General features: G+C 53.7%; 7 protein-coding genes across 7 annotated transcripts; 5 read left to right on the top strand and 2 right to left on the bottom strand.

Moving 5' to 3' along the window:
- Positions 1–2,588: 2,588 nt before the first annotated feature.
- On the top strand, positions 2,589–5,971 carry NECHADRAFT_71721 (uncharacterized protein; the record flags this gene model as incomplete). The annotated part of the gene is made up of 2 exons (XM_003050328.1): positions 2,589–3,688; positions 3,740–5,971. The coding sequence occupies 2 exons, from the start codon at positions 2,589–2,591 to the stop codon at positions 5,496–5,498; spliced, it is 2,859 nt and encodes a 952-aa protein (XP_003050374.1). The 3' UTR covers positions 5,499–5,971.
- Positions 5,972–6,901: 930 nt separating this feature from the next.
- NECHADRAFT_48582 (uncharacterized protein) lies at positions 6,902–8,132 on the top strand (the record flags this gene model as incomplete). Its single annotated transcript, XM_003050327.1, has 2 exons — positions 6,902–6,947; positions 7,102–8,132. 2 exons carry the CDS (start codon positions 6,902–6,904, stop codon positions 8,130–8,132), a joined length of 1,077 nt encoding a protein of 358 aa, XP_003050373.1.
- Positions 8,133–8,413: 281 nt separating this feature from the next.
- Positions 8,414–9,760, bottom strand: NECHADRAFT_48978 (glycosyltransferase family 15; the record flags this gene model as incomplete). Its single annotated transcript, XM_003049948.1, has 4 exons — positions 8,414–8,570; positions 8,624–9,242; positions 9,297–9,557; positions 9,613–9,760. The coding sequence occupies 4 exons, from the start codon at positions 9,758–9,760 to the stop codon at positions 8,414–8,416; spliced, it is 1,185 nt and encodes a 394-aa protein (XP_003049994.1).
- Positions 9,761–10,198: 438 nt separating this feature from the next.
- NECHADRAFT_63448 (uncharacterized protein) lies at positions 10,199–12,973 on the top strand (the record flags this gene model as incomplete). Its single annotated transcript, XM_003050326.1, has 2 exons — positions 10,199–10,270; positions 10,323–12,973. The coding sequence occupies 2 exons, from the start codon at positions 10,199–10,201 to the stop codon at positions 12,906–12,908; spliced, it is 2,658 nt and encodes an 885-aa protein (XP_003050372.1). The 3' UTR covers positions 12,909–12,973.
- Positions 12,974–13,326: 353 nt separating this feature from the next.
- NECHADRAFT_71716 (uncharacterized protein) lies at positions 13,327–14,199 on the top strand (the record flags this gene model as incomplete). Its single annotated transcript, XM_003050325.1, has 1 exon — positions 13,327–14,199. One exon carries the CDS (start codon positions 13,327–13,329, stop codon positions 14,083–14,085), a length of 759 nt encoding a protein of 252 aa, XP_003050371.1. The 3' UTR covers positions 14,086–14,199.
- Positions 14,200–14,350: 151 nt separating this feature from the next.
- On the bottom strand, positions 14,351–16,630 carry NECHADRAFT_63445 (uncharacterized protein; the record flags this gene model as incomplete). Its single annotated transcript, XM_003049947.1, has 1 exon — positions 14,351–16,630. One exon carries the CDS (start codon positions 16,628–16,630, stop codon positions 14,597–14,599), a length of 2,034 nt encoding a protein of 677 aa, XP_003049993.1. The 3' UTR covers positions 14,351–14,596.
- An 820-nt stretch (positions 16,631–17,450) lies between these two features.
- Positions 17,451–18,920, top strand: NECHADRAFT_49408 (uncharacterized protein; the record flags this gene model as incomplete). The annotated part of the gene is made up of 2 exons (XM_003050324.1): positions 17,451–17,694; positions 17,743–18,920. The coding sequence occupies 2 exons, from the start codon at positions 17,451–17,453 to the stop codon at positions 18,918–18,920; spliced, it is 1,422 nt and encodes a 473-aa protein (XP_003050370.1).
- Between the last annotated feature and the right edge of the window lie 913 nt (positions 18,921–19,833).

Here is a 19,833-nt window from a genome sequence, read left to right as displayed (position 1 = left end):
GGGGACATTGGGGTCCGATGCTTCGTGCCAGGCTTCTAGCGTCTTACCCCAATCTGCAGGTGAAAGGGCAAGCCAGCCAGTCAGGCCAGACGGAGCAACCTCAACCAGCCGCGATTGGTTCGAGAACGAGATCGCCCGTCTTGAGTTGACGAGCAAAGCCTCAGAGGGCCAGTGCGTCTTCGTCTGTTCGCTGATCAGGCCCGCTCTGAGCTGATGATGGTCCCGCAGTGACTTTGAGCGAATCCAGGGGACTGGGAGACCTACCGACCCCGTCTCCTCTAGCGCAGCCCTGGCCCCTGACGGCAAGGATCTCTTGGGATAAGGCCTGCTGGCCCTGCGACACCTCTGCCGTCCGCCATGGCCCGCCCGTCATGGTCCGTCCCAGTGCCTCTCCAGGCATGCTAGGCTGCCTCCTACCGACACCATTCATATCGTGGTGTTGGTGCTGAATGCCGGATGCTTGGTTTAGCTCGGTCTTGGAGTCTTTCCACCGGCGTTCGCCCATGGCTACCTACTCTCCTGCCAGATGTGATCAGTCCATGCGCCAAGACCAACCCATAGAGGCTACTGTTCTGTATAGCACAGGTTTCATCAAGATGCTCTCGCGCGTTGGACTCATTCATGACTCTCTTGTCGCGGAGACATTTCAGACCCCGCGCTGACTTCCGCACTCGCTTGATGGCACTCTGCCCAGGCATCCGATCCACCGTTGCCTGCCGGCACATGCATGGCGCGCGTGGTTTCATCAAGCATAGCATTGGCAAGGCAGTTGGCTTACTGCAGTATACAGAAGGCATGTGCTGTCGTTCTGGTGCCCATCCCTCAGTTCTTCTACCGACAGCGCCACAGGCTCCCAGCCATTGGGACTCGTCCCTTTGTGGAGTGTGACCCAGGACTGAGACGCCTGTGTCGTCGCCATCACGTTGCCAAGAGCAATGGTCTTTGACCATGGTTCGCGCCGCGCCAGCCCCAAGAGGCCAATACCATCTTGACCTGCTTCTCATTCACGTCATCGGCTCTCGGTCTGTGATGGTGCTGGGTTGTCTGTCGATGAATGTTTCGAGCGTTTACCTGCGGTTAATGGCGGAGCGCACGCTCTCCCAAAAGGCCTTTGTTTTGGAGTCGAGTCTCGGTTCTTTTCCAGATGGGCTCGGAATATTCGAGCCCTGCTAGTCGGGTTTTACTCGTTAGTTCCAGTACCGGCGGCCCAGGGAGGAAGGTGTTGAGGCCCTGGACGGTAGCCCGTTGTCCCTCGCACGGATACCGTCCAGTCGTTCCGTGGCATTGCTCGCCTGGACTGGATATGCTGGCTTCGGCTTCCCGTCCCCTAATCTGGATCAAGGATCTGGCTGACGCAAGGCGCCACCCCTGGGTAGGCTACCTGACTCTTGTCACTTCAGGAGGAGCCTCTGCGCTGGGTCCTCTTGGCCCTCCACACGCCCGTCTTTGGGCATGCTCGCGCGGCTTCTGGTGCTCATCCGCCCACCACCCGCCGGCCGCTTGCCGTAACGCCGGTGCTTGGGTCGCCGTGGGGAGGAGCCATGAGCCGTCAAGACATATCAGCCACACACGCCCCCTAGCAGAAGACACGCCCACCCGGCCCCGTCCCCCGGTCCCCGGCAATCCATCCCTCATCCCTGCGTGCTTCCAGAGCCTGCAGACAGGATCACCATCAACCACCAGTGTTGGACCGTCTTGGAAAGAGAGAGCCGTTGGGTTGGCACCCACGCCATCTTGTACCCGCAATGCCGTTGGTGCCGATGTCCAGCGACTTGGGATCGCTCGACGCCTGCACTAGTATCCGCAAGTCATCCAGCCCGGGCCCATCCTGTTCCATGCAAATAAGGCCACAGATGTTCACCGCACCACACGTGTGGGTGACGGCACCACTCCAGAGAGGCGCCCGGGACTCGCATTTCGCGTGGCGGGCCACTGGCACTGGCACAGCACGGCTCCGTTGGCCGCTCGTTTGGTCCGTCGTCTCGCAAATCTAATGAGCCAAGGCCACGCCGGGTGAGTGAGTCCACGCCTCTCTCGCAAGCTGAGGCGCTCGGTGTTAACGAGCGGCTGTTGACATCGCCGTGCTGTCCTGGGCTACCGAGTATATCACTTGTTGGCCGTCCTGCTCTCTTCATACTCCCCCTTCTCTCACTTCCCCCCTTCTGCACGCTTGTGTCTTGGATCCCGATTCGGTTTGTAAGTCACTCGACTACCGTGGTCCTTCCTCTTCCATCACCCTAGTCTTGAACTGTCACGCCCAACCTTCCCGACAGTTTGGGTCGTGTTAAGATTGGCACCTCATCCGTCCATCCCCTCCCCTTCTTCTTGGACCAGCTTGTTCCTGGTTTTCGACTATCCGTATTAGGGCACCGCCGCGCCTCTGTTGTGGCCTGTCTTGGCATCCTTGCCCCAAGAGAGCCGCGCCGCTGGTGCGATAGTTGTATCCGAGGGCATAGATATCTGCTCCCCTCCCCCACCAGCCGTTGTTGGCTTGTGTTGACCTCAGCTCTTCTCGTCCACGGCCATTATTTTCCAACTCCAGTTATGCCCCCTTGCCACAACTCGAGCCACATCGAGTAGCTCTCTCAATGGGTGTCCTACCTGCTTTAGATTCTCGTCCTCACTTGGTTCTCCCCAACACCCCGCCAGACTTGGTGAGCCCAGACGCCTCGTCTTACTCGTCCAACTCGTCATCATCTGCGGACCGACCCTGGATCTCGCCTGCGCCTACATCCCCTTCTATGAATAGCTATGAGAAGCCTTTGACAAGCAATATGTCTGCGGATCAGAAGATGGATGGAGAGCAGAACCGGCCGGAGTCCGCTTCTCAAACAGCTCCTCGACAACAACTTCCTTCATTAAGTAGCCTCTTTGGTCCGCCGACAGCTCCTAGTCGGCCGATGCACTCGCCTCTCTCAGACCGCACCAGCTCTTTCCCTGCCACTTCTCCCCTGGATCGTCCTCGAGTTCCCTCAGGCGACAGGCAACATCCGACATCCTACTTCCCACCGACACTCTCTCCTCCTATATCACAACCTCGCAGCACTTACGACAGCAAATTCGAAGCCGACCGCCAGCCACTTCATGCGCTTTCGCGATCATACTCCGGCTCAGGATCGCCCAGGTTTCGCGATGGAGAGCACCCTCGCCCAGAGTCGCGCGCTGAGGGGCTTGGAAAGTGGTCGATGCAGCACGAGACTAGCCGGCATGAGTATTCATTAGGATCTCGGGATGGTTCCTTTCGATCACCCCAAGACCAGTTCCGTCTGCACTTTCCAGGACCCAAGGACCGCGTTGTTGTACCGAGCTATAACGACCAAAGATCTCCCCAAGGGGCACCGAACCCCCCACCAACACCGAGCACCACGGCGACCGACGGTGTTCCCTCTAAGGATGGACTGGGACCCAAGATCTGGACTGGCACTCACTTCTTGCCTCGATTTGTGCGGGCCGCGGAGGTGCCTGGTGAGGGAATGTGTTACTTCTACGACGATGGCAGTCACTGCAAGACAGTGATCGATGGCGAAGCAGTCAACGCCCACTGGGGTGTAACCAAGGCTGGTAAGCCTCGAAAGCGACTGGCGATTGCTTGTGTGACATGCCGCGAGAAGAAGATCAAGTGTGACCCAGATTACCCCCGTTGCGTTCAGTGCGAGAAGTTTGGTCGGGTGTGCAAGTTTAAGAATGCGTAAGTAACATTGGGTGGGAGCCGATCCTCGACTTGCTAACGATTGCTTAGACCTCGGGGAGGCCACAACACATCTCCTTCAACCCCTCCTGCCGAGCTTGACGACCTTCGCAAGCTGGGTGGACCATCTCGACAGAACGAGAGCGAGGAAAGCTCCCCTGTGTCACCACGAACCACCATGCGGCCCCCGTCACCAGATGTTGGCTCCCACAAGCGTCTTCGGGTGGGATATGACAGTTATGTTACAACTGGCGAACCAGTACCCTCGATGGCGCCTGTAGAGCCTCCGAGGCCTCAGTTTCCCGTTCATCGACTTCCCGTCGAGATGCCTCGGATTTCCGAAGAGGTTCTCAACCGAGCCTGGTGCACCGACCCTTCTCTCTCGGACCCCCAGTCTATCCGTACTGTGATTTCCCACTTTTTCGTTCACCTCGACAGCACCATGATCGTTCGATTCATCCCTGAGAACGTTTTCAAGACATGGGTTGTGAACCCGGGGCACCGCAAGTCTCCCGAGGACTTGATGCTCCTCTACAGCATTCTTGCAGTCGGAGTTGCTCTGTCTAATGGCCCGAAGCCTATCGCCTATGAGTACGCCTCGGTGGCTCACTATGCTCAAAAGTTGACAACGGTCAGCTGCCTCCAGCTTGTGCAGACCAGGATTCTGCTCGCACTTTACTACCTCTCCATCTCGCGCATTACCGAGGCGAGCGAGATGATCTCGGCGGCTGTTGCGACAGCAGCCTGCCTCCAACTCAACGTCGAGTTAGAAGAGTCAAGGGAGGCTGGACTCTTGACTTTCCCCTTTGGGATGAGCAAGGCGGGCTACTGCGAGGCTAGGAGACGGACTTTTTGGTCTCTGTTCATGCTGGAACGACTTGATGGACATTTCCCTGACCGCCTGGCAATGATCAATGCCGAAGACATTTACACTCGCCTGCCCGCTGACTCGCATAGCTTTGAGCGAGAGGTGGAAGGCTTCTCGCCAATGTTTAACCCCTACATCTCCAACCTCGCCAGTACCCATGAGCGCGAATTTGGAATCTCGGCGCATCTTGTTGAGATGGTACACACATGGTCGAACGATGTGTGCCGAATCTATAGGCTGGCACGACGAACTACGTTGATGGAATCGGATTTGGAGTCTTCCCAGAGGATTTTGAAGAGGATTCACGACTGGCGGGCTGCGCTTCCTTCTCGTCTGCTTTTTACAGCTTCAAACCTGGAATCAGCAGCACTGGCGGGAGAGCTTGGCCAGTTCTTGACCATGCACCTCCTATACAACCACGCCATGATCAAGCTCAGCCGCCATACGGTAGCTGCAGCACGTTCGTCGCCGCAGACAGCCTCTCTTCACGTGCAAACTTGCTACGAGCACGCGACACAGGTACTGGACATGGTCAAGGCTGTTGTGCGACTTCACCGCGGGGGCCAGCAAGTCCTCAGCGCACCGGCTCCGGTCATGGCCATGGTGGTGACAGAGGCAGTTGACGTGCTGACCTCCAGTGGTCGCCTATCCCACCTGGGCGACATTATTGAGAACGTCCACATGGTTCAGGAGGTTGTTCAAGCCATGTGCTCGACTTGGGACGACGTCAGGGGTGCACAGGAGGCGATCGAAGGACGACTTGGAATGCTGCACCGTATTCGAGACCGGGGCAGCCAGCCCGCGAGCCCTATCGAGGGCTATCGCATCGTATACAGTGCTGAGGCACGCGAAGACGACAAGAGCCTGCGCTGGCAAATCAATAACCCGATGGAAAAGTTGTATCCCAAGGATATGGACACCATCTATTCGTCACTTATATAAGAGGACGCAACGCATTGTACATGCCGATCCACCGATATCGTTTGTTTCAACACTCGACGGATATATCCATTTATGTTTTATCATCTCTGCATTATGCGGCACTATACGCACGGAGTTTTGGCATGGGAAAGGGAGCATATTGGTGTTTATGGCGTGGTTGATACTGGGCGGGCATTTTTGCAAGCAGCCCCTGATGTTTTTTGATACTCTTTTCCCAGACAGAATACGTCGTGTCTGTCGTGTTTTCTCTTCTCATTGTATCATATTCTCTCACCTTGCACATATGCAGAGGGATTGGCGTCTTCCCCATGGGCCGAGTTGCTCGGCACGGCTGGGTTGAGAGCAAGGATAGGATAGTGGGACATGTACACGATTCATGTGGCATGATGATGTCCCACGCATCAAGGTATCTGGGGATCGGCCCAGGCTCGTTGGAAATACAACTGGCATCCGACAATTTGTCGGATTTGAACACACAAACATGGAGTTTTCCTCAACGTGACTGTTGACTACTGCGCTGAATGAATGACACTGCCGGGTCTTGTAAGAGGATGCCTGCCTCTCTCAGGCCACCGAAGGGCGGGGTGAGTGTGCTGGGTCATAGGCATGACAGGCTTTGAAGGGAGCTGAGGGTCGGTTAGAAACTTTTGAGGCAGGGCACGGACTGAAGATTGGGGTCATAGGCGATGCCGACTGGGTATGGGACGAGCGAGATGGATATGGATTGCCGGAGGGGGAGCGAGCTGACGACAGCGACAGCGACAGCAGCTGAGCTGAGCTGTGATAACCGAGGTGGAGGAGGGAGCGGGGAGCGGGGAGACGGAGGCAAGATGGATCTCGCATGACTTGGGTACGAGATGAAGCTATTTCACGTAGCGGTTGGTGTTTTTCGAAACGACGAGGAGCCTTTTCCCAAGTTGTCCTTGTTGGTTGGTTCCCTGTGTGTGTACTTGTGAGTGCGTGTTTATTCGGGAATCCCCCACCGGATATCCGTCAGATATTGTTTAGTGCGAGTGACATTGATTTAGCTCCCCCAAAAATCCAACATGGAAGAAACGCCTTAATCTCACTACCGTTGATGCCTCTTTATTTTTCAAACTTTGTTGTAAACCACCTACGTTTTGAAGTCCCATTTGCCGCCCGTGGTTACACTGCAGTTTTGCGTTGTTGTCAGACGGCTGGGCCGTATGTTTGTGTTAAAGTTACAGGAGGCGTGTTTTTAGTAGTTAGATGCGGCTAGCCTGATTTGGTAATACGATGGAACAAGCTCTGCCTCGGAAGCTTCAGGCTGACAAGCGCGTGAGACAAAGACAAGACAACATCACCTGTCAGCTTGAAAAAAGGGCGCTTGATCACATCGAGGTTTCATGAGTTTGGGATAATGGACTGCGCCATCTCTCGACATGGGTTTTCCCGTTGAGCCTGCTGCTCACCTGCTGGGCGCCAATGGTGAGTTTGTTCGAACACCCCCTCCCTTAACTGACCCCTTTCATACGACCGAGGCATCACCAAGGCCCTCACCTCAGCTTCCGGTGTGGCGCTCGTCTCCATCGTGAAGGTCTACCGTCAATCATGCGCTGACACAACCTCTTGTCAAAAAAAGGGCCGGTCCATGCTCTTGCATACTCGGCCTCTCCGGGCACATACATCCTCACCGGCTCCGCGGACCGATCCATCCGCCTCTACAACCCATTCCCCAGCACTGCCATCCCCGGTGAGGATCATCGCCGCAGCAGCAGCAAACCCGCCGTGCCTCAGGGCCGTCTCATCCAGACCTATGCTGCGCACGGCTACGAGGTCTTGAGTCTTGCCGTCGCTGCTGACAATGAGCGCTTCGTGTCGGCTGGTGGTGACCGGACCGTCTTTCTGTGGGATGTGGCTACTGCCGTTACTACAAAGAGGTTTGGTGGTAATGTTAATGGGCACTCTGCGCGTGTCAACTGTGTGAGCTTTGCTGGCGATGGGGATTCTATCGTTGTGAGTGGAGGGTTTGATACCACTGTACGACTGTGGGACACAAAGAGCAACAGCTTCAAACCTATTCAGGTGCTTGAAGAGGCGCGCGATGCTGTCACGTCTCTTGTCGTGCGCGGGCCTGAAGTCGTCGTGGGGAGTGTTGATGGAAGGGTTCGCAGCTACGATATCCGCATGAGTCGTGTGACCGCCGATGTCATAGGTGCACCCGTCACGAGCCTCAGTCTGACACGCGACGGACGGGCAATGCTTGTTGGAAGTCTTGATAACAAGCTACGACTCATGGACCGCGATAACGGCGCCTGTTTGCGGGCATATACCGATCCTGGCTGGAAGAACGAAGATGTGCGGTTACAGGCACTTCTAGGCGACAAGGAAAAGTACGTTGTCGTCGGTGATGCCATGGCTGGTGAGCCTGCACCTGAAGGACAAGGAAGGATATGGGCCTGGGACTTGTTGACGGGCAAGTTGGCGGCCAAGGTGACGATACCATGGGGACCTGAGGGTATGGAGCCCAGGAAGAAGGTCGTGGGGAGAGACGGCAAAGAAAAGGCGAGAAGCAACATTGTTAGCTGCATGGCGTGGCGAGAGGACGGTTGGGGAGATCAGTTCTGCGTGGGTGGGACATCAGGCGTGGTGACGGTATTCGGAGCGTTGTAGATATATATCACGACACTGAGGATAATCACGAACGAATCTTGCTTTCAGCTTCAACATGGTTGATCACACGTGGCTTCGTCTATTCTTCAAGTTTCCATCATCGTCAAGGGGGCATATACTCCAACTTATACAAGAACAAGACACAATATTGTTCGACATTTAGTCGTCTCCGCCAGCGCCAACAATGATTAAAACACCGTGAAAAATCCCAAACCCTTTTTTTCCAAATCATGTCCACGTGGATTTCGTACAAGATTACAACTTTTGAGAGGTTTGGCCCATCAACCCATGCCTGCGTACTTGAACCAGTTGGGACGACAGTCTTCGCGATGTAGCCAGGCTTCACCGTCAGTGAGACGGCCAGTTACGCAGCCTTTGCATTTTGGTGAGTTGGGACAGTTGAAGAAGGGGATATGCTGATATCCAATATCTCGGAACCTAGGGTTATAGTTAGCATAGGAAGTTATAGTGTTGATTGTTCATGTACGAACCAGTGAATCTTGCTAGAGTCCTCAAACAGACCCAGAGCAATGCTATGAACAGGAGCATCACCCCAACGCTCATAAAAGAAACCACCAGCACGGTCAAGGTGGTTAAAGTAGTCTTCATAGGGCTTGCTGCGCCAAAACTCCATGTCTGCAATCTCAAAGTTGCTCCAGAAGTGACAAGTCGAGTAGCCCTGAGCCTTCTTGTTCGTCGACGGTCTACGAATATCGTCTGTAACCCACTTGACGGCGCTGTTCTCGTGGATGTAATCCGGGTGCTCGGCGAGGAACTTGACTGTCTCGGGCCACAGCGAGGGCAGGGTTTTGGGGTCGTCGTAGAGGTTGATGGTGAATCCGTACGTCTTGTTGTGGTCGTGCATGTAGCGGAACACATCGTAATCAACGTCGCAGAAGAAGTGCACGTTGGGCTCGACGCGCCAGTAGTAGCGTATGTCCTTGAGGGCTGGGTGCTTGTAGAAGAGGCCGCTGTTCCATCGGCACATCTGGTGGTATGACAGCTTGCGGGCGTACTGCACGCCGTTCTTCTCGAGGATCTTGGCCGACTCGTCAAAGATCTGGTTGTCTATCCAAGACGGGGCGTCCCAGTGCTCGGCGGGGATGACCTCTAGTCAAACAATCAGTCATGAATTCCTCCCTCTATATCGTCCCGTCCACCTACCGTAGTTACACTTGGCCTTTGTCGCAGCGCTCGTCTTGCGCTTAAACTCTTCGGTGAAAGGCTTATCGTTGAAAAAGGTCCAAGGATAGTTAAACTTGGAGTTCCATGTGCGCTCGAGGTCGCGCATCGAGCTCACCATGGCGTCTACCTCCTCGTTCCTGACGAGCGCCAGCAAGGTGGCATCGATGCGCTCCGTCTTCTTTGCGTCGTACGCATATCTCGGACTCGTTCGATGTAGTACGCCTTCGGGTTCATCGGTGGCTGTGATAGAGGACATGTCAGTATCTGGTGACGTAGGCTCAAGACTGCGACATACGATCAAGGTTGGGATCCCGTTCAAAGTTGGAATAGCGCTCTCCAGGACCTGTCAAACCCCAAGAGGGAGCAAATATTTGGAACAAAAAGAAGCACCAGAGAATAGTTCCCACGGCGATCAACGCCCGCACCGGCCGCGCAACCGTCATCTTCGTCTCGAAGGAGTGGAATCGCTGTTAGAGAGAGGATACCGGGGTTCGGTACAAGCAAGCTGACGACCAAAAAGAACAAGAGAAGCTGTTTATTTAGCCATGAGGAATACGACAAACAAACAGCACGATCCCTAGAGACTGTGTCTATAACTAGGGAATTGCACTTGAGAATTAAATTTTTGTTTGGACAGCAGCAAATGTAAACAAGAAACAAGGTTGAAGGGATGATGAAAGGGGTTTCGAATAATTGAAGCTGATGTCACGCCAGATGGACCAATCAGGGACAGCGGAAGCTAGTGGAGCCGCTTTGATGCGACAGACGCGCTTCAATGTCATGCCAACGCTTGCTTCCCCATCCCCCACCTCGATATAGCTTCATTGTCATGATACCCTCTCCATTTCGATTTGACCATGCGTGAGACATGATAGGCGAGGATGGCTTTTGCTGCGAGGTTGGGTGCTCTCACCGGAGAGTTAGTAGAGGCCGTTACTCTGCGATCTGCCGAGGTACGTTTCAAACAGACCTTGATGGATACTTCGTGCTCATGACTATGCATAGACAAACCTTGAACGATTCAAAGCTCAACGTGAAGCAGCGCTACGAACCTTGCGACCGAACCAATATCTTAGGACGAATCAATTCGACGTCGAACATCAACTTGATGGTCTAGAAGAGCGATTCCGTGTCAATGGCCGTGAGGCTCTTGCTGACGCTCTCCATGAGAGACGAGAAACTCTCCTGGAAACACCCTCAAACTTTCATCCCGAAGTTTTATTCTTGCTATTAGAACTCTCGGATCAGCCGACGTACTATTCAAGGCTGAGCGACTTGGACTTGCTCAAGACGGGAGAGGACGATGCGGGGCTTCAGCTGCGCTGGGAAGACATCGCTAAGGAGGACGGTTGGGAAAAGGATGCTGCGATATGGAAGTCCATAAAATACAGCGACAGCTCAGATGATGAGATATACGAGGACGACTCCAAGAGCGAGTCCGAGGTCAGCACCGATCCTTCAGAAGTTCAAATTCTCGGCCGGACAGCAGAAGACCTCATCATTCACTCCGAGGACATTGTCCAACTCAACCAGATACGAGATGCTCAGGAATGGCGACACGAGAAACCGACAGACGCATACGGCCACGCGCGAAAAGTCCCCGTGACAGAATTTCACATCGCCCGAGAGGTCTTGTTCATGCTTCAAGGCCTTAACACGACGTTATTTGGAGAAAACGGCGCGGCGAACCCTGCATTCCAGATGGCGCATCTCGTCTGGGATACTCACCGAGCTCTGATCAGCTACTTTTCCGAGGCGGGAAGACAACTTGCTGTTTTGCGCAGCTTCATTGAGCGGCCGCAGCGTGCGTCGCATCTGCAGGTCTTCCAGGATACAGTGGCCATGAGGCTCCGTGATCTCGACAGGAGGTTGACGAGTATAGAAGCAAAACTTGTTTCTCCTAAGGAAGACGTTGTTGTCAGTCTTTTGGCGATCAAGAGGGATCTGGTGTCTGACCTTGAGCCGTTGTATTCGCTTTCAAGTATCATCGCTCAGATCCAGGATGTGCCGAATTTGGGCACATTTCGTTACCTAGAGCTGCTTTTTGACGAAGCCAGCATGGCACAGCTTTCTGGAAAGCTCGACATTTACGAGTTTCTGGCACGTATCTTTGTCGAGTGCTTCAACGTCTACCTCCGCCCGATCCGCCTCTGGATGGAAGAAGGCAAGCTCATACCAGGAGACAAGATCTTTTTTGTGTCAGAGGCGCCCAGTCAAGTTTCTCCGAGCAAGATCTGGCGAGAACAGTTCAGACTCCGTCGATCGGCGGACAGGAAGTTGCACGCGCCCAAGTTCCTCCAGCCCGCGGCTGCCAAGATCTTCAACGCTGGCAAGAATATCGTTATCCTGAAGCGGCTGGGCCGTTGGGTATCGACGAGTTCAGAGTGGACTGTTCAGGAGCCTCCGTTGGACTACGAGACTCTATGTCCCAAAGGTCTTGATCTGGCACCCTTTTCGGAACTGTTCGATGCAGCGTTTGATGGGTGGATACAGACCAAGTACAACACGACTTCTACAACACTTCGAAATGCCCTTTTTGAAGAGTGTGGGCTCTGGTCTGCCCTCGATGCCATGGAGCATCTCTACTTCATGTCAGACGGCTCTGCGACTGAGCATTGGACAAGTCATCTCTTTGACAAGCTGGATACTTTGAATATTGGCTGGCACAATCGCTACAGCCTCACGAGTGTGGCACAGGAAGCGTTTACGTCTCTCGTCGACATGACAAGAGTATCTGTGAATGTGACCCCTGGAGGATTACGCATTCCTGTTCTGTCAGCCCGAGACTCGGTCAAGGCTGCATTGCCAACCATCAGGGTCAATTACCGACTGGCATGGCCGATTCGAATGATCTTGACAGAAGACAGCAACTCGCACTATGACGCCATCTTTGCGCTGCTTCTACAGCTGAAGAGGGCTCTGTATGTGTTGCATAAGCGAAAGTTGCTTGAATGTTACTGGACAGATGGTGAGAATTGGGATGAAGAGGCGTTCTATTATTCGTTGCGCAACAACCTCCTCTGGTTCTGCACGACTTTTCAGACCTATCTGGTTACATTGGTCTTGGCGCCCAACTGCGCAAAGATGAGGCAGGAGATGCGAGGCGCTCATGATGTGGATGCCATGATCGTGGTGCATGCTGCTTTCATGAAGCAAGTTGTCGACGAAGCATGTCTTGGGAGCAGGCTAACCCCTATTCGAGAATGCTTCCTCGACATACTTGACCTCGCCATCAAGCTAGAACAAGCACAGACAGCCAACGCAGCCAAAGAAGCACAAAGAATGCAACACGTCTCACGACTCTCAGCCAGAGACCTCTCCCCCACACCAGGAACACCAGGTCTAAAGTCCAGATACGTCGACAGCAGTGACTCCGACCTAGACGAGCCCAGAGGACGGCCTCGGCGGGGGAAACCCTTCATGGCGGCGCTTAAGGAGATCAAGGCCGACTTTGACAGACACTTGCGGTTTGTCTGCGGTGGGTTGAGGAGCGTGGCGAGGGCGACGAGCGATGTGCAGTCTGCAAAGTGGGACATTCTGGCTGAGATGCTGCAAACGGGTTGTCGGGAGGAGAAGATGGGATTTTCGTGATGAATATGATACCCTTGAGCTGATTTATGATCTCACCAATAAATGAGTCTACAGCGTTTTTGTCTAAGAAAGGTTCTGAAGCCATTAGAATATGCATGTTTGGAAGGCCCATCTGAGTGCATTGTTCCATGTGCTGCTTGAGCTGAAGCATCATTGGCCTTGGCCTGGTTTCTGCTTTTTCGAGTGAGGTCTCAAAGATGATTATCAAACATGTACTATAAGTCCAACGGGTCAAATAATGAACGATAGTTCATGCTGAGCTGCCCATTTTGTCTCGTGCTTGTGGCTGCTTGTTAAGAACCTCAGTCCAAGCAAACCCAAACAAGCCCCACTCTACCATCATCACCACAAAAACAACATCACCATCACATCTCAAATCACAACCTCAACCCCAACCCCCAAAATCACAATCAACAAAATGCCCCCTCGCATCCCCACAGAAGCCGACTTCTCCCCCCTCCTCCCCTCCCTCCCACACACCCTCCACTTCCCCTCCCCGCCAGAATCCACCACAACCTTTCTCATCCTCTTCCACGGCCTTGGCGACCACGATGTCCCCTTTGCCTCGTTCGCCCGCAACCTCAACCTCCCCGGCGTTCTTGGAATATCCGTCCGCGGCACAGAGGTCCTCTCGCCTGCGCTTTTGGGATCTGAGAGGCCTGGCTTCCACTGGGGTGATGACCTGGCTGTGGATCCCGGTACTGGAGAGCTTGCTGATGATCCGGGGTTTGAGAAGGCGAGGAGGGCGGTTATGGATAAGTTGATTAAGGAGGTGCTTATTGAAAAGTGTGGTTGGGAGATGAGCGACATCATCTTCTTTGGATTTGGTCAAGGCGGTTCTCTTGCGTTGGGTCTGGCATCTTCTCTCAGACAACCACCTCGGGTGACTGATATCACCGAAGGGGAGAAGAAGGGATCTCACTTTAAGGGGGTAGTATCTATCGGTGGACCTCTGCCACAGTCCATGGTGCCTACAATCAGCAGCCGCGAGAAGAGTCGCACAAGCGTGTTGGTGTGCCAACTGGAGGAGGACGCTGTTGACGCGGTCAAGAGAGAGTTTGAGGATGTGAGGGTTGTTCAGTGGAAGAGACACGAGGTGGCTATGCCGAGCAACAGAGAGGAGGTGATGCCATTGATGCAATTCTTTGCGGATAAATTGAGGAGTGGTGGGTGGTAGTGGTAAGATATTCGCCTTATGAGCCCAATGATGAACACTGGGGATACGGGGTATAAAATACTACATACGACTAGATACAAATGTTCTTCTGGTCAACATGTTCTCGGTTGAATCAGTTCCAAGACCGAAAATGAGCTTGGCTTCCGATCTTGGACACCTAATGTCAATCTTGGTTCAAGAACAAAAAAAGCTTAGAAGGCAAAGCAAGTTTTATACAATCTCTTCTAGCTATCCACTTTATCTTCATGTCAAGTTGTACCTAGCTGGTATCAATGTTTGTCGTATAGCCTATCTACTCCGGTCAAGACACAAGATAGTACATGTAACCAAATACAAACGTTTTTGTCGTCAAAGAGTGTCGTGAAACCAGCCTCAAAAGACTGGCTTGAAGCATGGTATTCGTCCGTGAAACGTGACTACCCAACGCCAGTTCCTAGTGTAAAGGAAAGTGATCCGTGGTATAAAGCAGTAAATGCACAAGCATAAATGTCCAAGCAGATGTGTATCATGATCAACGCCGGACCAGTAGGTCTCTTTCCAGACTTCGAGCCTTGACCCGTGACGGGCCCGGCCTCATCTTCTGCCATTCGCCATCTGCCGTCCAGGTGCCGGCCTTGGTATAGTCTCCGCTGTCGCTGCCATCCATGTACGCAAATCTAAAGTACTCTGGAAGATCCAGGGTGTTGTTTCTCTTCCAGACGAAGCTACGCTCCTGGTCTTCGTCACCAAAGTACGACCTGAATCGTTCCACGTCGTTGACCAAGATGCTAATGCCGTCAAACATCTGGTCTGGCGGCTCCTCCCACTTGAAGGTGATGGTCGACAAGGTATCAGTGCTGTTGGCGAGATCGATGACCGGCGTGGAGATCACAGGGAGACGGGTACCCTTTTGCGCGTCGCCCTGCAGCTCCTCCGACGTCTGCAGCACCGGATCAAAGCCCCATCGTGCGATGCCGGCGATGAAGAGGCCAACCAGAAGCCCCTGAAACAGTAATGATGGCCGTGTTTGCATGCTTGTCCCCGGTAATAGCAGGAGAGCAAGGATGTAATGGTGAAGTCGTAAGCTGAGCTTTGGGATGACAAGCGAAATAAGAATAGAACCCACAAACAGTACGTAGAGCTTCAGATACTTGATGAGGCGCCCTTCTTGCCTAAAGAACCACACCTGCATCGAGATGATGACGATCAATAGGAGGATGATCATGGCCAGGGCGGCTCTAGCGCCAGGCTGCTGGTCGAGATCGTGCTTGTTGAGCCTCTGGATAGGGATGAAGCTGAGCGTGTAGTTCTCCATGGCACCCACCCAGCAGGCGCCCAACCAGAGAATCGTCTTTTCGACCTGGGCTGTAAGACCACGCAGAGTCCGCCGGATGCCCATCTTGTCGTACATGACCCAGGCGCAAAACATGGCAGGCAGAAACTTGCCGATCAGGTTGGAGAAGAGGGCCGGCACTCTTGAGTACGGGGGTGGGTTCGATGCCATACCGACTGTCCAGAAAACACCGATAAAGGTCGGGAAGTAGAACAAAGCCGGCGAGTTGGTGAAGAGCGACAGAACGCCGGTAAAGACGGCCGAGATAGCCAGTAGAGCCCATCGCATGTCGGACGCGGAACATTCAATGCCTTGAGCGAAGCGGAAGGAAAGCGGAAAGTAAGAGTCAAAACCTACGCTTTTGATCCCGTTGCGATTCGAGGAGACATAGTTCTTATCGCGACCGACCAGCTCAACCACGCCACAGCCTCCTCTGGCGTTGGAGATGATACCGGCGTGGATGGCAGCTCCACAGACAAACGAGTCTCCGCGGTAGACGGCATCGTCATCTCCATTTGTCGAAGGACCTCCAACGACCATGGATCGGTAGATGACCTCTTGATCTCCCACAGCTCTGGGGTTCAAGACGTGATAGGCTTCGCAATTGCCGGTACACTTGAACGGAAAGCCAGTGCCGTTAAAGGGACGACAGTCGCTTCCATCAATGCCGCACAGGTTCCCTGCTCCCCAGTATGTAACGCCGCAGCCGATAGTCTGAGGCCTGCCCCAACCCTCAATCTCGCTGGCGATGGTGTCCTTGCGCTTGACAAGCGCAAACGTGACGACCCATATGGAGAGATAGAAAAAGACAAGCCAAGCGCGGTGCTTGAACTTGGGGATGAATCGTTCGACGAGCCAGAGAGGGTACTCTTGGACTATCGGGAAGAAGGGCTTAATGCGATGTGGCTGGGGACTCGTAGGGCCGCGAGACCACTTGGTGACCTTTTTCCAAACTCGACGGACGGGGTACGGTACCCATCTCCAGCGCTTCCATGATCCTTCGTCTTGTATGAAGCGCGGCGTAGGGGGATCGTTGTCGTCAATCTCTAGGTTCGACTGTGTCTCGAGCGGTGCGTCCGGATGGCCTGCATCAGTTGGTCGCGTGCCTCGTTCTCGTTGCTGCTCTCTCTCGCTGTCGCTGCTGTCGGTGCCACTAACGGGCCTGACTTCGATGTCGACTTCGTCGTGGCCGGCCATTAGAGGTTGTGATTCTTCCGGGTCATAACCCACCATGGCTTGTGGTCTTGTTAAGAAGTAAAGGAAGAGGCGGAGAAGCAGCGGAAGCAGGAAAGAGTCGCCTCAGCCCGCCTTCTTGGCGATGGCGTGGACTTGGACTGAGGGTTTGCCTTTCCGGAGCACCCGATGCCCGCCCAGCGGAGCCAGTGAGTGGAGAATCTCACTGACGGATCTTATCGCCGAGAGACACCCCTTGTCAGCCTCGTGTTCGTTCCAGATGCACCTTTAATGGGAACGCGGGGCAGGTGAGGATGGAAGGAAGGTAAGGTGAAGCAGTGGGTGTATCGCATGAATTGCATAGTATCCACCCAAACGACGATGCCCTCAGAATATTGATACTTGCTGTGTTTTTGTCACTCGCAAAGTGTTGCAAATGTTTGTCTGTCGTAAGCTTCCATTGGTTGGCCTTGCCTTCTCACACGCGGGCCGGGGTGTAGCTCCCGCCCGACGTCGGGGTCCCAAGAAAGCAGGTACGAGGCGCCGTGTTCGGGTGCCTGCCCGCCCTGTCCTGCGCCACAAGCCACCAGATGTCGGGTCATCTTCGGCGATTGGGGGCGCTGTGAGCACAGTGCGCACCCACACTGACAAGAATGGCAATCGATTAATCCTTGTCCAAACTCCAAGAAGCATCTCGTGAGGATCGAGACCTGGTGATTTGACTCGGCGATAGACAAGGCGACTGCGACTGGTTCGTTCTATTCTTTTCATTTGGGCTTATGCCGTTTTTTTCTGATATTATCCTGGGACAATATCACACAATCTCGCCAATCTCAGTTGACAAACTTTCTTCACGTCAATCTGACTCAACCATGACAAGATGACCCAACCTGCCACTGGAGACTCACAGCAGGAATCGACCCTCACAATGTTCGAGCTACTCAAGCCAGCTGTTGCTGATGTCGGAGTCGCCCGACTAGGCCGTCTGGCGTTTGCCAGTCGCAGGGTTATGGAGACGCCAAACTTTGTCCCTGTGGCATCACGAGGAGTCATTCCTCACCTGACGCCGGACAATGTTGCAAAACATACATCATTCGATGCGGCCTATTTGGCCATTGAAGATTGTATGGAAATTCAAGATTTTTGGTGAAACAATACTAACTTGATAATAGTTCTTGAGAAAAAGGAACCCCCTATTCTCAAACTAAACCCTGCAACACCTCGAAATCTTCAAAGCTTCACTTCTTTCCCATCAGATCGAGCCCTAGTCCTAGGCCCGAGACGTTTCCCGGCGGTCACGACACCTGTCGGCAACGGGGCCCACCATCTCAGTATCTTCACCTCCACGGGGTTCCGCAATCTCACCATTCCCGAGTTCGCCAAGACCATTGAGCTTACACAACCTGACATTGCCATACCGCCTGCAGACCTCTTCCATACCAGCACCACTCCTCAGTCCAAGCGCCAGGTTCGCATGGTTGAACGGACCGAAGAATGGGTTGAGGAATTCTTTCACTTGCTGGACCCTCAGGGCCGTCTCAAGGATATGGGCGTTTCCGTATTCGCTCCCGTACTTCCTGTCGAATACCCTATACAATGGGACTACCTGAGATTTCTCGCTGAGGATGTGAGGGAATCTCTTTCAGGTTTGGCTGTATACGATGTCAATATTGTACCTGAACTTGTCAACTATCCGTCTCTTGTGGCATTGCCACGATTGTCGTTTGGTCCGTCCAAGACGCCCCAGGATCTGCTCCGGCAAATATCCCTGGGCATCGACGTATGCACGGTACCTTTCCTCAATACCGCCTCTGACGCAGGAATCGCCCTATCATTCACCTTCCCGCCCCCAGATACTTCCAGTGTACAACCATTGGGCGTTGACATGTGGTCGGAAGACCACACAATATCCCTGCAGCCTCTGGTTGACGGCTGTAAATGCTACACTTGCACCCACCATCACCGAGCCTTTATCAAGCATCTCCTGAATGCAAAGGAAATGCTTGGATGGAATCTCCTTCAGATCCATAACCACTCTGTTCTCAGTACCTTCTTCAAGGGCATCCGAGAAACTCTGAGCCAGGGTACAGAAAAGTTTGAGGAACTCAGCAAGAAGTTCACCGCTGCTTACGAGCCTGAAATTCCAAGAGGAACGGGCGAGAGGCCTCGTGCTAGAGGTTACCATTTCAAGAGCATTGCTGGTCAGACCAAGATCAACGAGCCCAGCTGGCAGGCGTTCGAGAGCGATGACAGCCCCCACCCCGAGGCGATTGCAGAGCCTGCCGCGTCTGTCAACGTGCCTCCCGAGGCCCTGCTTGGTAATGGGGTTGCACCAGGCCTGGAGAAGTGAAGGGACTAATGTACCCATCCGTTCATGTCAGGCACTGCGTTGCAATAGGGTCTTCCGGTAGGCTGGTTCGGCCCACCCTGGACGGCATCTCTCGAGCATTGTAACATGGCGATGTGATCGACAAGCTGTCAAGTTATACTTGATAGTTGAGTTGGGAAACGATGCTCGAGTGATCAGGGACCAGGCGAGTTACGGAATAGGGTTTGCACCACCGACAAGCCAATCGATAGATATGCGGACCGACCACCTCGGCTTTACCTGGTCGAAAGTGGACAAGTTGGAGCTCAAAAGACATCCGCCGTTCCTCGCCTTTTTACATTTGAGAATACTTCTCATATGTGAACCGAAGCCGAAATCTAGTTATTATCAATGCACGCTGCTCTTCATGTCGTTCAACAGTATCGGTCGCCGTTGTGAATTATTGTTGGAGGATGCATGATGGGGCTCCAACTCGAGAACTCGCTTACACGTGCAGAGACAAACTGTTTGGGAGTCTTGCAGAAGTGGAGGATGCTAATTTCGTCTTGGTGTCGATAAATTTTCGTCCAGACATGTCCAGTTAATTCCGAATCCGCAGCACGTGGAACAAGAGCAAAGCTGAACCAGGCACCGGTCGGTAACAAGTCGACACTGGTGTGAAGTCAATATGGCGAGATATCATGACAACCCCGTCCCACTAACGTCATGGCGGGGATGAAGGAACGGTTGGCGTTGCTTTTTTCGAGCCAGCGCCACTGACGGCAAGAGAAGACCGGGGCATCAAAAGGACTCGACAGGCGCCGCTTCAGCACGAACAAACAAACTCGGTCGTCAAGTCCGATAGAGTTGAGTTAAGGATCAAGCTTGTTAAGCTTGGATGTCCGGGGATGCGTGGAACCGCGGGAGCAGGGGTTGGACCACCAATCAGGGGCTC

The sequence above is a fragment of the Fusarium vanettenii genome (assembly GCF_000151355.1).
Source record: "Fusarium vanettenii 77-13-4 chromosome 9 genomic scaffold NECHAsca_6_chr9_2_0, whole genome shotgun sequence".
Classification (NCBI taxonomy): Eukaryota; Fungi; Ascomycota; class Sordariomycetes; order Hypocreales; family Nectriaceae; genus Fusarium; species Fusarium vanettenii.
Note: the sequence above shows the minus strand (reverse complement) of the source record. Positions and strands in the feature narration are given on the sequence as shown.